Source organism: Triturus cristatus, chromosome 4_1, assembly GCF_964204655.1.
Source record: "Triturus cristatus chromosome 4_1, aTriCri1.1, whole genome shotgun sequence".
Lineage (NCBI taxonomy): Eukaryota > Metazoa > Chordata > Amphibia > Caudata > Salamandridae > Triturus > Triturus cristatus.
Genome location: NC_140585.1, coordinates 1,014,422,888 through 1,014,440,040, shown reverse-complemented (window position 1 = coordinate 1,014,440,040; position 17,153 = coordinate 1,014,422,888). Strand labels below are relative to the sequence as shown.

The window sequence follows — 17,153 nt, the reverse complement described above, 5'->3', positions numbered from 1 at the left end:
ACTTAATAACATACAAAAGTTAATAGAAATATACAGTTAAACCACAACTGTCTGAAAGTCCTAATAAGGTCTTTCCTAAAAACACTCCTACCTCTTCTAAAAAGAAGTGGGAAAATAACAGAATTCCAAAGAGAAGCGTTCTCATTCCTGAGGCACATCTCCTCCACAGAAAGAGCCCTCTGAAAGGAGGTACAAACTCAGGAATAGGGATAATTTGAGAAAACCTGACAGATATCAAGATAATGATACACGTCCCTCTCGTACCTTTCAGATATCGTGACAAACATCCGAAAGAAGAGTACGGTCAGAAAACAACGAAGAACGTGTGAAGTCCAAAGATGATCAACACGTTCAGAAAAATAAAGTAAAACCTTAATTCTCCAAGCAAAAGGTAGCAGGTCTGAAGATCAGACATGCCGAGAATACTGAGAACCCAACTCAAGAACGGAGAATGGGCCCAGACCATGCTGGACAGTGCAGCAGAAGTTACAATAACTCACCAGAACCTGAAGGGACTTTTGGAGACAGTGGACTTGCATGAAGACATATACGTTGAGACTGTAGACACCAGGGTTAGTTCTCCACATAGGTTATATGAAATAACACTCCGGATGGAGGGAGACATACCAAGAAAAGTGTAAGCACTCTTTTGAGAGCATCTTTCAAAGGGTTATGAATGATATACTTCTAGCAGAACAGAACTGGCCACCAGAGTTTGTCAGGGAGTGCCCACATGGCGAGGACATCATTATGCCTGCCTTCTCCAACCATGTTCCAGTTCATTTAAAATATACATTAGCCAGGAAATGGGCAGTAGCCCAAGCCCCAGCACTGTATAAAAATCATGTAGGATGGGATGAGGACTCACCTCACCATAAAATCCAGTTAAACAATCGACCAACTGCACAAAGGCAGTACCCAGTTAAGCAAGAAGCTAAAAAACACAGGTCAGGGATATTTTAGATCAACTTGAATATCAGGGGGTGATTGAAACATGCACCTCATCAATGAACAATCCTTTGTTTCCTGTCTCCAAACCATACAATACATATCGTCTAGTTTTGGATTACAGACACCTAAATTCTTGTTGCAAAACATTTGCAGTGCAAAATGCACATGGTACAGCAATAATGAATAACATTGTGCGTAAAATATATAAAACCACATTAGACATTTCAAATGGTTTCTTTTGTCAAAATATTGCACCAGAAACCAGATATTTGACTGCTTACTCAATAATGGGGACTCAGCGTCAATTTTGTCGACTGCCCCAGGGATTCAAAAACAGCCCGGGGTTATTCTCAGCAAGGGTAACAGAGTTACTATAAACTTATGATGACGAGGCATTGTCATATGTCGATGATATATATCTGACAGACGATGACCTGGATAGGCACTTGAACAGGGTGAGCACCATAATATTGGGCTTCGCCTCAGAGAGTTACAAATTCAACTTTAAAAAGTCAAGAATTCCCCACCTCAACGTCCTGTTCCTAGGATATGAACTATCAAGTGAAGGCAAAAGCCTGTCAGCCAACTTTTTAGAAAAGTGTGCGCTGCTCCAACTGCCAAAAACGCTGAAAATGTTTACAGTCGATTCTAGGTTTCCTGAATTTTGGAAGAACTTACATTTTAAATTACGCAGAAAGGGTTAAACCTCTACGAATTAATCAAACCTGATTTTAAAATAACACATTGGACACAAGAACACACAGAAATTTTGCGTTCACTTCAAACTGACATGTTAGCAAAGAAATACTTGCAAACACGGGTAAACGTATGCAACTTAGTGATCCGAATAATTCCGGGTCAATGCGGATTCACCTACTTAACTTTTAACGAAGGTGAAAAAGTACCAATTGCATACAAATCCCACTTGTATACACAAGCAGAAATGAAATTCACTTCTACAGAAAAAATTCTGAGAGCAGTTCAAACCGCTGTAGCAAAAGAAAGAGCCCTAGCACAGGGGAAACGCATTATGGTTGTGACTCCTGTACCAGCCCTAGATGCAGGTACAAAGGCTAGCATTCCAAATGCAAAAGCTTTACATCCGAGATGGATACAATGGGTTAATTCTCTTGCTGCAACTGATGTTCTATACATTTTTGATCCATATTTAAAAACACAAGCATTCCTGCAATATGAACACGAATGTCCTCTGCCTACTGAAATTCTCCCTCTTGACCAGTACGAATTTATAATTTATACTGACGGATCTGCACAACCGCTACGGAGAGAAAACAAGTTTACAGTGCAGCGTGTGCTATCGTTAAAGGTTGCATGCGAGATTACAACTTCAGATAAATGGTCACAAAAACCCAATCTCTAGGAGATTGAACAGCTCAGCGAGCTAAACTACAAGCATTTAGGATGGCACTTGAAAATACAGATCGCGAATTCCCCACACTGATAGTATGCGATTCTTTTTACTGTGTTCAATCTTACAATGAACATTTACAGAATTGGATTCAAAAGGGTTTCAAAGATGCAAAAGGTGGCACAATCAAGCACAAATTGCTTTGGGAACAAGTAGTTCAGTTGCGAAACGGACTACAGAACACTCATGTGATACAGACGCTGAGTCACCAACGTAATGGCATTCACGTTGAAGGGAATTGATTGGCTGATGAAGCCACAAAAGGGGCTGTGCAAACGGCTTCCGTAGCTGCAATCACTCGTTCAAAAACTAAAATAGTCAGCAAAATAATGCTGGCTGTCACTGCATCAAGCAAAGGCAGCAGTGCGGCATTACCTAAAAAGTTTCCACTCAAATACTCATGTATAATTGATGCGAATGGCGTTCCGTTTGCTCGAATCCCTGGAGTGGGGGATAGAGTAATTCCAAACATGGAACATAGACTAGGGCTAATTCTAGCAGCACAAGAAGGGCTCGCCTCTGCCCATGCAGCTGTTTCAGCCACAGTAGCATTATTAAAAACAACGGTACTGGTGGCCCGGCATTAGGAAACAGACTAGAAATTATGTTTTGGACTGTGAGATATGCCAAAAGATGAAAGCCTCTACTGTGAAACGTCCTGCGCAGACGCCCCTGTTAATTTCAGATAAACCATTAGCTTGTGTTTACCTGGACCACTGCGGTCCCTTACAAAGGGATGGGAACTATAAATATATCATGGTCGCAGTGGATTCGTGCTCTAGGTTCTTATGGATGTGGCCTCACTGCTCGGGCTGACGCTCAACTGTTATAAAAGATTTGCGAGTCTTTATCGGCACATACGCAATAGGCACACTACATTCTGACCAGGGTCCTGCGTTTAGCACTAGGGCTTACAAAGAAGCCATGGCCAGTCTGGGCGTAGCATTGCAGTGTTCTTCTCCATTCCATCCTGAGAGAAATTCGGTTGTGGAAAAAAAAAAACGTGACATAAAGCAGTCTATTACAGCTAGGGTATTAGGTTCGGGTGATGGGTGGGTCAAACATTTATATGGGGTCCAGCGCACAATAAACAACTTGCCAATAAGTTCTCTAGGGGGTGTAACTCCATATGAGGTACTGTTTGGGACTAGAATGTTGGTTCCAGACTTAGATATGAAAGGCACAGTGGTGGAAACCAAACAATTTGATATCCAAGATCGTTTGGCTGTTTTACAGGACTTAAATGAACTAAGAACGCAACAAAGCAACGTGGTACTGAAGCCAACCACCACTGAGAAAAATATGGCCGTCCCAGCAAGGCCTGTCTGGATCCCAAAGCTTGGGGATCTAGTCAGAGAAAAGATCGCGGATAAGAAGGAATTTGGGCCTTCATACAGACAACCAGTACCTGTCCTAGCAATCCACGGATCAAGAACAGTACTTTTGCCGCCCCTTGCTGGTAAAAAGGAGAAAAGATTTGTATCCATCGACCTGATCAAACCACACTATGTGGCCGATACTGAACAGTAGGCCAAGTGGACTCTGCCAATGTAGAAGACGCACTCCTCTAGCTACAATCCAAGAGGTTGAAACTGAGAGACTCATCACCTTTGAAAATTCGACAGTAAGAAATAGAGGACTAAGCAACAATGCTATGGACCTTGTACCTCTTGAGACCCAAATAACAGTTCGTCCATATACACCTGTTTACAACGAAGTAGCAACTGGTTCCAGCAATTTCATCAAATACGGATGCAATTCCAACCATTGACAGAACTGCTTCTGGCTATTTCATGAACTTTGATACGTTTTCTGAGGATCCCAGCGAGCCTGAAACGACGCCAGTACAAAGAACTTTCAAAGAACAAGCAACAGAATTTTTTCATCTACTGGAAAAAACTTATCTGGTTTCCCCATGGATTGAAGTATGGATTGTTTTGGGAATCTTCTTCTTCCTACTTTGGTTAGTTCTGGTAATAACTCTGGGTATGCTGATTAATGGAAGATATATTCAAATGGACACAGCAAGTAAAAGAGTGAACTTACTTCTCCAGCCACACAAATCATCTCATTGTGAAGCTAGAGACTTGTCAGCAGTGAACATCACAGCGATTCCTATACCTGATGGTATAGTTTGGAACAAAACCAAATATGACATTTGTGGCCCGTCGAAGCTTTTGAAGATTCCACATTTATTTAAAATTTCATTAAGTGATTTTATTACCTCCAGTACCTTTTCTGATGATTTGGACTTCGAGACTGTTAATAATATGATGTCTGATCTAGAGATTTCAACTCCATTCACTAATAATGAATATTTACAAGGTTCATCAGACTATGAACAACTGTATTGTTATAACCACTATGGTCATCATATCTTGCATAAATCTGCAACACCTAGAAATGTATTTATGTATAACCAATGGGAGCATTGTCCTACGCCACCAAAGGGTAGCTCGAAAACATTTGCAATGAAATTTCCATATTGTTCAGGGTTTAATATCTCGAATGCAGAGACACTTACTTTAAGAATGACAGGAATGAAAAATATGTTAACGAATACCAAACAGATTTATTCTACAGCCTTTATTGCCCAACTGACAGGGTTACAACTTTTGGAAAGACAGCATTGAGACGAAAACTGTCTGGGGTACTAAAGATTGGCAAGTACAGGTAATAGAAGCATTGTTTAGAGCCTGTATCATCCCTGAGCAAATTATGTTTTTGAACAACACTGTCCAACAAACGTCATGCCTTGGAATAGCCAAGATAAAAGACATGAACACTCCATCTATACCTGCACCTACAAGTGAAAGCACTACACAGGGGGAGGTCGACATACATACTACTTTGAATAATAACAGATCAGATCCTGAATGGATAAAATGGTTGCTCTGGCCCTTACGACACAAACAACTGTCAAGATAGATTCCTGAACAAAACACAAGGTTTTACCTTTCATAGGCCAGACCCACGTTATGTCCAAAGACAGCATCCGGGGGTAGTAACAACTTACAGCGTAGGGAAACTTTGCCTTGATTGGCTGCAGAAAGCTACACTAGAGGATGTAAAACAACACTTAACTTTACTTCAAGAAGGCGCAGACCTTAGGGAATTCTTGCTAGGACCAAGAAAACCAAGTCAAAAACGTTTCATATATGCCGGTATGTACGCTGCTTATAATGAAGCATGGAAGGTCACCCAAGTAGAGACTGCAGAACAAATACGAGAAATTGATCGTATTAATTTAGAGAAATCTCTCTCTGTAGTAGACAATGGGTTAATGACTATGTCGTCCAGGATATATTCTTTGGACAGCATTGTATCCTCTGTCATAGACATCATGGAACAAGACTTGGTCATGTTGCAACATGGTCAGTCACAGCTACGTTCTATCATGCTATTAGACTGGACGCTTCAAAACCTGCGTTCTGGCTATGTGTCTTGGCGTTTAATCAATACTACGTCACTGTTTGCAGAATTCAATCTCGCTGATAGACAGATCAAACTGGCACAAAGGGGAGCAGACTATACGGTGCTGAGCATTGAAAAACTGGAGAAATTACCATTCACAGTGGCAGAAAAACCAGCTACTGAGTGGATCATACATGGTAAGATTACTCTGCCTGTTACGACTTTCCATTTTCAGTATTGCCTAAAAAATATACCAGCAGGCAAATATGAAAGGTTGGGTAAAGAATATATCAATACATCCTGGGATTTACCTTACACACACAGATGTTGGAGTGGGGGACGTGAAGTGTTTCTTAGCGGTGAAAACTGTGAACACGCACTAAGCGGTTCTCTCCTTTGTCAGGGTATTAATTTACACGGGGCCTCTGACGGTTCCACTACAAACTTATCCTGCCACCTGCACGGTTCACCAGCAGCAGTGATTAATCCAATCTTTGGTCAACTTTCAAATGGGAGTTACATTATGTTGAATGATCACAGCTGCTGTGGCATGCTGCCAGATATCCCATATCTAGTAACGGTTACATCCAGGGTCACTTGCTGTATGCAGGTCTTGTTTCCCCAAATAGACATAGTCAGGGAGTCGCCTTTATGGCCTTCACTGAATGTCTCTTCTATATGAGTTGATACTCTAAGCAGAATGAAAGCCATTCTTTTACAAAAAACTGTGCCTTTGACGTCTGCCAAAGAAACCTATGATCACCAAGTTGCAAGGACTTCTGCAGAGATACATACCCTTTTGTATACAAACTGCCCTGTGCATTTCTCAGAAATGTTAAGTCGTATCTTAAACATGTCTGATACGAGCGGTTTTTGTACATGTATTTAAGAACGTGTGTGCAGGACTGTTGGAACCTTTTCAAGCAGTCCTCGGAATTTTTCCAAACTTCGTGCACTCTGTGTTTGGCAGACTGCCGCTCCTTTTAGCACTCGTTGCAGGGATACTATTTTTGCTCCTATTGCTACGATATGGCAAGCCAAATCACCAGCAACACCCAGTTCACCATGGAAAGAACTCTATTGGAGATGAAGTGTCGTGAGCGCATCGTCCAAATTCTGGGTTTACCTCGTCTACGAGAATTAAACACCACTTGGTTTCTGTCATTCAGACCAATTTGGCAAGATTGCATCTTACCTGTTCTACGCTGCCTGCTATGCGGTGAGGAATGCGTGCTGGACATTTGTCTGACACTCCCATCAGTCATGCCTACGGATATCGATACTCTGCTGGACCCGATAACGGCCCATGCTATGTGATGTCCCAAGCGACTACCAATCCTGATGGCGGCATTCACTGAGATCTCACAGACGCAACATGCTACTGCTGAGGTATGAGAAGAAACACCAGGCGCGCAGGTAACATCCAATCCGGACACTGCTGATGCTTCCCATGCTGAAGTCGATTGTTCGCATCTATGTGCTGTTGATCTTCCACACGAGGTATTCCAACTCTCACCCACAACGGTAGACGACTTGTTGTCTACAGGATTAGAAAATGTTATGTTTTCTCCATCCCCACACACTGACTTGTGATTCAAGCACACAGTGTTCCGGAGAGACTCTGAATTTGGCCTTCATTCTTTTTCAAACATGATACTGACTTTGGAACTTTCTCTATGATTATATTCTCTTTTTTTTCTTTCCCTGTCCCAAAATTGTATTTTTCATTTTTTGGCACAGTGATCTGCTTATTGTAGAACTATTCATAGAGAACAGAATTCTTTGATAACACTTCCAGGGACAGTATGCCACCTTGTCATGAATAACAATTTGACTTGTGTAACCTGATGTGAAATGGTTTCGGACCCTTTTTCTTCTGTATTTACAAGCCATTTTATCACATGTATATATTTTGGTTCATTCATTTAGCATTCCAATGTGATCCTATGCTTAGAATGGAACATTGCCTTTAATATGTAAAACACTTTATGCATAGCAATGGTTTTGTAATGTATTTTTAGGACATATGTTTTAGATATATTTTTAGCTTATTTTAGCAAACCCATGCGATACCCTGTTTTAAGATATGTTTAGAACGTTTAGAATTTACTAACGTCGTTCATACGAAACTGGAGTGGGCATTGTGTGCAGATTTAGATTTAGATTCCGTATATAGGTTTCCCAATTTATGCCCTTATATAGGTACACTTCACATTGCCCTTATTTGTACATAGAAATCCGGCCCTTATTTAGACATTGTCCGAACAAACCAAATACAGGCATGGCCACCTACATCCGTCCATCCACGTCACAACCAATTCTTGGAAAACCAGAACCTTAAGCCTTTAGGAATTTCCCTCAGCTTAAATATTGATTTCTCCAAGAACTCATTAAGTATGCATGAACATCTATTCCTTAGGGGTTCATTCATGACGTTCCTCTGCCCGACTTTTACGTCAATACTGGCATTCCTAGACACCGTCAAGGTATAAATATACCAGCACTTGCCCTGGCAAATTACGGTTCCCGGAGGATTCGATCCAACCCAGACTACGCGGTTCGCCACGGCAAGTTCGGAAGGAGATCGAGTTCCAGCCTGATGCACTGACCTGACGCTGCGATCCTCCTCGCAGAGAATCCAGCTCCAGTGCTCTCTGACTTCCCTTGCGGGGGGTTAGACTATCGAGTCCAGAAAATAAATTCCAACCTCTCTCATTCTAAGATATGGAGCTGACTAGAACTTAGAGAAACTTTTGGCAACTCTTGCTAAACTAAAATATAGCTAGCTATACTTTAGATATGGCACTTACTTCAAACCTCGTACTGCGTTTAGGTTAGGTACACTGGGGTAGAACAATTTAGAAGCATCAGATGAGTATCACATTTTAGCTTATGGTATTTATGTATGTATTTTGATTAATATATGTCATAGCAACAAACCATGCTATTGCAGTATTATTTTTATCTTACTGCTAACCTCGTACATATTGTACTTTGCAGTCTGTCTTACGATTGTAGCAATTCATATCTCTTGCATGAAAAATAAGACTGTTCAATAAACCCTTTTATTGAAACGCCTGTCTCTCTATTTCTGTGCAACTCTGTAGAAACGAAGCATGCACGATTGACTGAGTGAAACTGTTAACTATTGATTCCACAATTCTGAGACTGTTCCGATTCTAAAAGGAAACAATGTTGTCATGTTTATGTGGTTGTCGGAGACTAATCCCTTCTTGTATATTCGAGAAGTTTCTAGTGACCTCTGAGTTAGCTGGTACACACAAGTAATTAAGTTTAATATACTCGATAGAGACATACTGACTTAGTCCTATGTCAAATCTATAGTGTATGTTATTCCAATGCGCAGAGCCTATCAGGGATATAGGAACTACACTACAGGTGTTTGGCGCCGGTCAACACCGGAGTCCGGGGGAGTACTTCCCCAGCAACAGCCATAAACCATTGGGAATGCAATTGAGTTAGCCTACCTCTGACATTTGCGGGCCTGGCAGAATATAAAGGGGCAGAGAATGTGACACCTGGCCTCTGGGGCCAGATCATGGCACCCATAAATATAGAGATCTGCATTCGCAGTCTCATGGCAGACGGGACGGAAAATTTAGGAGACATCTTTGGTTCAAAGGAATACCCTTTGAACCTCTCTCCAACTTCAAAGGCCTAATAGGGTATAACTACCCAGTGCCACCCCACAGAGGGGAGAAAACAGCTTATAGGGACGCAGGACTGGAGAACCTGGACTGCATGGTGCACACTGCCAGAGGACTCTGTTGCGCAAATGAAGGATAACTGCCTGTGGAAAGGACTGCGTGCCTTCCTGACTAGTGGCTGGACTGATCCGACTAACTGCTGACATATGGCACCCTGAAGTGGGCTCCCAAGGACCAGTTGGCTGGTCTCCTGTTCTCTCGGAGGTCTCAGGGACATCAAAAATCTCCTACCAGGGGGAGATCGGGGAAAGAGCCTTGAAAATTGAGATACCTGACCCATCGTCGATAAGTGTGGATAATTCAGATGTGACCCTCGGCACAGATACATATGCAGTACAGGAGTCTAACCTCATACTCTCTTTCAGATGAACTGTTGCTATATCTTTTGCCCTACACCAAATGCTATTGCCCAACAACCAATCTGTATCGTGTATCCATGATTTCTTTTATTGTAAGTTTAAATTACAAAAAATAAATAAAAACATTTTTAAAAATAAATAAATAAATAAAATCTCCTACCAGGAGCCCACACCATCTACTGGTGGAGAGCGGTGCCCTCTAAGTGCCCACATTGCCTGCTGAAGAGTGAGCTGGGAACCACAGAATCATGCCTGGAGACCAGAGTGCCTAGTGCCGAGCTTAAAACGTTGCCCGCACCTATGGCAAAGTTGTTCCTGTACTGCAGGCACCACGGCATCCATAAGCATCTTGTTGGTGGTGAGAGGATTCATCAGTTGCAGGATTAAAAGAATCCCGCTTTATGGACTGTGCCGCATTTCTCTTATGCGCCACGCCGACTGTCTGCTCATTGGGTGCGGTGTCTGATTCCCAGGTTACGACCCTCAGAGGTGGGGGACGCACCCATTGTAGACATTCTACCTCGTGAGGCACTGCAGAAATTGTGCCTGTGTGTGCCCCCAGAATCGTCTGGTGCAACCGACATCAAGGGTTTACCAGACATAGTGCCTCATTTTCAGGGAGGAATGGGATCGCAACTCTACTTTGTGTAACCTGAAGTGTCTGATGCGACTCATCGTTGTGCGACAGACCCTGTGCCCAGATTGCTGGGGCACCACTTGGATCAATGTGTACCAAACAGGGTGCCTTCTCAAGCTGAGAGTCTCCCTTGTGTTTTGTTCACATTCACTGGTTGTTCCCTCACCGGCCTCACCATGGTGGGCAAATTGCACTCTCTCCATCTGGCCTTTCCGAAGACTCTGTGGCACAAGGTAGGAGTGAGAGGAATTGAAAAGGCCAGAGGGACACTTCCAAGAAGGTTCAGGAGCAGGCCAAGAGACTATGTGACCCCCTCCTGTGCTTTGCAGAAGTGGGCTGGTGCCAGAAGGCCCTGGTGGACCTGTTTGCAACGACTTGCTGCTTTTGGCCTATTTTTGCTTTGCGCGCCAAGGGGTGCCAAGACCCCATTTGTTTACATCTACCGCTTGTTTATGCTGACTGTCTATCCCCCACCTGCTTTCTGGGGACCCAAACAAGTTGTGACCTCAGCCATGAGTGGCCTTTTGTCCGGAGGAAGTGTTTGGTAAACGTCCATCTGGGGTGGCTGGGACAGTGGGGGTGAATAGGAGGGTGGCAGGAGACTTGGAGCCATGGGCTCTGGAGGGTGTTATCTATTGACCTGCTTGGTATCAGTGGCACAGCATTAGGGTGACGAGTGTGTATGAGTTTGAAAGTGCCCATACAATCATGATTATGGGTATATATTTTGGCTTCTACCAGAACCATTCCTTCTAGTCTGTTACTTACCATCACATCTCCCCTCTATTCACCTGTGCTCTGGTGAACTGAAAAGTTACCCCTAGGTGAATCCGCACCAATGAGCCCCCAGCATATGCTTAGAAGCATGTATAATAAAGTGGTCTCTGCCACCTTTCATACAGGGGCACTCCTTCCTCAAGTGTGAGATGAGTTTCCAGGAAGAAAGCAATTTTAATTCCCCATCTCCTAAGATATGTCAGTATGTTGTACCTTTTAGTGGGATTATTCATCCCTCTAACATTCAAGGTGATAGTCTTATACTAAGTGACATTACTCATTGGAATTTTATTAGCACTGTGTGCAGGACTAGCTCACTTACATCTGCTCCAAACAAGCCTTTGTCCTTCCTGGAAATTCAGATTTGTTGATCGCACCTCCCTTTCTGTAGTCCATTTTTGTCAATCCACTCTAGATTCGTATATCAAACCCACAACTCTCTTTGCCCAGGACTTCGAGGCAACAGCCTCCTATCAATTACCAGTCTCTTATTACAGTATGATTACTTTACCTAGTTCTGCTTACAAAAGCTGGGAATGGTTTTAAGGTGTGGGTGTTCCCTTATACTGATTGTCTCCCAAGCTTTAGTGTCATGCGCACTTTTGACGATAAATAACATGGCCCTTTTTTATCATCTAATGTAACTGTTGTCTTGGAGTTCACTTTTGCTTCCAGATCTTGTATTAGATCAGGTCGTCTGCTAGTCTTCTGGGGGGAGGGTTGGAAGGATAAGGTGCCTTTGATGGAGGGGTGGAAGGATAAGGAGCCTCTCTTCTCGAGCTGCTACCTCTACCTGACTTTATGTGCTTACCACTGACTCTGCAGGCCTCTATTCTTCATGGTCCACTGCTGTAGGCAGTTTGCCCCTGGTACTTTTCACTTCCTGATCTGCTCGCCCCAGTGCCGCTGTCTTCTGTGACTCACTTTTCCCTCAATTCAGCTTTCTCCTGCCTTCTGCTGTTGTTTAAGGCATCTACAAATCTCTCCAATTCCATGGTGATCAGACTGCTCTTCCCTTCTCAAAGCTCTTCACTTCTCAAATGAAATTAGATGCTTACTCATTCTTTCTGAAGCAACTGTTCTCGATGCTAACAGTTTCAGGGTCTATCTTGTTTTTTAACACCTGTTTCTTTGTCAGAAATAGTCACTACTCTTGCCGAATATGGTGTCTCGAGTGCCCCGTCCCTCCCTCTGTTATACTTCTCAGCCTTACCTTGGTCTTTCCCCAAACTGTTTGCCTTCTTTTTTTTTTATAAAACCGTTTTTATTGCAGAACAGTATTATCAGCAGCGTACATTCTTACTTTTCCTGCATCGCTTTTACCAGCGCCCTATGTCTCGTAGTCATCTAGACTCCTGTACACAGCTCATGAGCCCACATCCTGGAGGCCGGGCAGCGACAATCAGGGTACCATAATACTGAACGATATCGTGAACTGTACTTTTGCCGCGTTCATGGTAGGGTGTCTGCGTCCCGCGTTAAAAAATGTTCTCCCCCCCCCGTCCCCACCTCAACACTGCCCCCTCCCTATCCCCCATCCCCCTCCCTCCCTCCCCGCCTCCCTTGCCCCCGCCCGCGACTGCGACTGTTCCCGGCCTTAGTATTTAGTCTGGAGGACATTTCAGAAGTACTTAACCATTCACTGTGTGTGCGTGGGTGGAATGCTCCGGGGGGGTCCCCTCGGGCTCAGATGGCGTCTCGTCCGCCTCCATCACGTTGTTGCGCAAGGCCTGCACCAGCCCCTCCCATGCTGTGGCCGCCACTAGCGCCCTGTCATCGGCCCTGCGTGCCGCTAGTTGATATCTAAGTGTACTTTCACTCGCCGCCCATTTCTGTAGCTCCTTGGCCCACCTCCCGTGTGTGGGACCCACCTTTGACTTCCAGAGTCTCGTCACCTCCCTTTTGGCCAGGAGGAGGCCCATGTCGATAAATTTACTGGTATTCTTGTTTTTGGGTGTGTGGGGAAACCAGTGTAGGACACAAACCGCCTTGGTGTATTGTAAGTCCCTGTCCGTCACCTCAGCTAGTGTTTCGCCTACCGCCCTCCAGTATTCTCGCAGGTGAGGGCAGTCCCACAACATATGCGCGAGCTCCGCCCCCACCATTCCACACCTAGGGCACGCCGCATCCGCTACCCCAAAATACTTCCCAAGTTTACACGAACTGTTTGCCTTCTTACCTCCATTTTCCCACTGTAATTAGTTTTTGCACTGTGCCACTACTGACCAGTGCTTCTGCAGGTTCCCCTAAACATGGTTAATTTGGTTTGCAACCGATTGCCTTAAATCCCTAGCAGAGTGGTATATCTAGTAAGTAAGATAAGCGCCAACTAGGTATATCCACTTCTTGTATCCGACCCGTGCTCTATCGTGTTCAGCCCTATTTTTCAACTTTGACCCAGTCTCACGCTGTGATGTTTTAGGTGCTAGTTCTTACCAAAAGCTTTAAAAATTCATGACTCTGGTGCTACGGATTGGATGTTTGCCATTTTGGTGTCTGTTTCTAAATTGGTGTGGGCTTTTCTTGTGTTGTGATTTCACTTTATAACTGCTTATGTGCTGCATACATACTTTAAACATTACCTATAAGTTAACCCTGACTGATTTTTGTGTGAAGCTACCGGGGGTTAAGCGCCGGTTAAGTTAGTAACTTTTTGTAGTTCACCCTCCCACAGATTGTGTCTGTTGCTTGACTAGAGCTTTCAACTCAGTCAACCAACAACCCAATTTCTCACACACAGTAATTTAAGTTCTGGTTCTTGGTATGCTTCTCTTCCTCAGGATACATGTTGCTTGGGGCAGCTGGCCAGGAGGTTGACAAATGAGATGCCAGATGTCATGGGCTCCAATACCCACCACAACACCTGCACTGCGTTGTCACCATTTGTTAAAAAGTCTAAGAAAAACTAAATCCAGCAAATGTTTTTATAATCTTTGATTTGTCAGTGTGTTTCGTTAAGGCTTACATTTATCACCATAACACCCAACCTGAATTTGCATGTGTAGAAGTGACCGGACCATAAGCTGCCCCTCAAAGGAACTCAGTTGTATATGCCTAAACACTGTCCTTTGGGAAGGCTACTCTCTATTAAGGGTGTAGCATGCATGCAAGCAGGTACTAAAGCTGGTACCATATATTGTCACAATTGTAGAACCCATGTTCTATCATCAAGATAGGATAATTGTCAACATCAATGGTAGAAAGAGCTTACTGTGGGAATTATTTCCCCAGGAAAATAACAGCCACTTTTTGGCCTTCCTCAGAATATGTTTTAATTACCAACATGAAAAACAAATTTCCTACTTCAATTACTGTGATTTTCTATAGTTAAATCAACGTACTATTTCAGAAAATTAATTAGATTTTTTTTAATCTGCACTTGTTAGAACTCAACCATAGCCATACTTACTGTCTCAGGGCTTCCATTCCAGGTGGCAAATTGCACCCTGTGTAAACTCCATTTATTAAACTATACTCCAGTAAAGCACTGAAACAAGGATCCTGTAAAAAGAAGACATTTGGCAGTTTACAAACCTGACATTTTTTCACGTCAGAAGTCACAAATGTATAATGAAATAAAGCATGCTAGTTTACTGTGTGAGGTCTACATGAGTACACCTTTAAACAGGGTCCATGCTACATTTTACATGGCTTCCAATTTGTTGGCCTGGAGCATGAACATATATTCATGAATGTGCAGAAACCCCTTTCTGGAATTCAGAAGAGAGTCCTTGTGATTCTTGAATACAGACATTCATTTATCGTCATTCATCCTAGGCATCAACTATTCTGGCCCTTTTGGTTTTGTTGTGTGAAGTGGAAGCGGGAAAGGACAAGTTCAAGTGAGAATCAAATATAAGCGAATGTATGCCCCAAGATGAATGACTGTCACTGCACAATGTATTATTCCTAGTCATTACCCGAGCCTGTATAGGGGGAATGCCTAATATAAAAACATTAATATTAAGTAGAAACACTACGGAGAATTGCAGTGGCCTTTATCTATCCTATTGGACAAATGTCATGTAATCCTAGAAGGGTCTATAACTTAATGTCAGTAGCATGGTGCGGACTATGGTAAGTGAGTCAAACTAACATCACCAGAGCACAAATAAGACAAGCAAACTTATATGGGGCTTTCGCAGCGACTTAAAGCCAATATGAAGCGTGTTCAACAGAGTGCTCAGTAGTGTACATACATGATAAGGAGCTCCGAAGAGTGAGCAGGTGCCTAGGCTCCCAACCTATCTGGACTGGTCCTCCAACCAATCAAGGCCCATTCGGACCCAGCTGTCCAGCACCCGCTGCTCCAGCCCGCAAACTCTTTTCTCCTCCTCGTCTCCATTCTTGCTACTTCGGTTTTGATTTCTCTTTCTACCGCCCATATTTAGCGCCTCTGTGTGTGTTTGCATTGCCTCTTCCTCTCTCTCACTCATTGCCCCTTATCTCTCGGACTCATTGCCCTTTTCTCTCTCTTGCTCGTTTCCGTTTTTTGTCACCATTTTCCTTCGGTCACCTCGTGCTTGGCTGCTTTCCCCTTTTTCACTTTCTCACCCATCTCCCTTTTTCTCTCTCAGTCGCTTCCTGTTTTTGTCATATTTTTCTCTGTCACCTTGTGCTTGGCTGCTTTGCCCTTTTTCGCTTTCTCACTTACGTGTTCTGTTTTGTCACCGCTTGTGCTTTGCGCTTGATCTATTTGCGATCGCTTTGCTCCCGTTTTATCCCTCGGCCCCTCTATAGCTGTTCACCCATTTCCCCCTTCTGCGCCTTACCTACACACCTGCTTGTCCTCCTGCCTTAGGTAGCCACGCCCACTGCCCCCTCCCAGGACTAACTTAATGGCAGCCACAAAACGACCCCACTGAGCAGGTACCCAGGCTCCCCACCGACCTTGGCTGGTCCTCTGACCAGTCATGGCCCTTTAGGACCCAGCTCTCCGCTGCACCAGAAACTGCTGCTTCTGCTTGCAAACTCCTCTTTCCTCTTAATCTCCACTCCTGTTCCTTCGCTTTCTGTCACTCACTCGCATTTTTAGCAACTCTGTGCCTATTTGCATTGCCCTTTTCTCTCTCTCTCACTCATTGCCCTTTTCTATATCTCGCCTGCTTCCGTGTTTTGTCACCTTTTTGCTTCCGTCACCTTGTGCGTGGCCATTTTGCCCCTTTTTGCTCTTTCACCCATTGCCCTTTGTATCTCTCTCTCTTAATTGCTTCCTGTTTTGTCACCTTTTGCTCTGTCACCTTGTGCTTGGCTGCTTTGCCCTTTTTCGCTCTCTTGCTTCCGGATTCTGTTAGGTCATCTCTTTGTGCTTGACCTCTTTGCCTTCCTCTCACCCCTTGGCCCCATCGCGTTCACCCGTTTCCCGCCTCCATTGCTCTTTACCTGCTCTCCTGTGCATCTTCCTGTCTCTTCTTCCTTCTTTCGGTAGCCCCACCCACCACCACCACATCCTCCCACCTCCCAGGGCCTACTTAAAGGTGACCTCAGAACTTCTGAGCTGAAGGCACGCCAAAAGCAAGCTTATCTGCATATGTCTGTGCCTGAACTGCGCCCAGAGCCATGACTTCTGGTCCTCCCATCTCCAGCAGCTACACCAGCGTTGAGCTCTGCACCCTCGACGCTGCAACTAACGCTGCCACTTCGCCTACCCTCGCTACATGGTAGGACAATTTTATTACAAGACCGGAGGCTACCATTATGCTTACACTTTTAATTGCGTCACCAAGTAGCCGCATACATCACAAAGGAAGTATTCCAAATAGAACATTAACAATAATAAAAGGCATGAGCCCACAGCATTCAGCCTCTTTTAAATGCGGCTCCAGGCAGATAAGTTCTCCTTTACTTCTTTATCTGAT

General features: G+C 43.9%; 1 protein-coding gene across 2 annotated transcripts in view; it reads right to left on the bottom strand.

Moving 5' to 3' along the window:
• Positions 1-17,153, bottom strand: part of MOV10L1 (Mov10 like RNA helicase 1) — a 772,466-nt gene that overhangs the window by 18,573 nt on the left and 736,740 nt on the right. Inside the window, exon 25 of one of the 2 annotated variants that reach the window (XM_085650694.1) lies at positions 14,705-14,796. In XM_085650694.1, coding sequence (XP_085506820.1) covers positions 14,705-14,796 — 92 coding nt within the window. Of the gene's footprint in view, positions 1-14,700; positions 14,797-17,153 lie in introns of those variants that run through there. The other variant, XM_085650695.1, reaches the window with a different exon arrangement.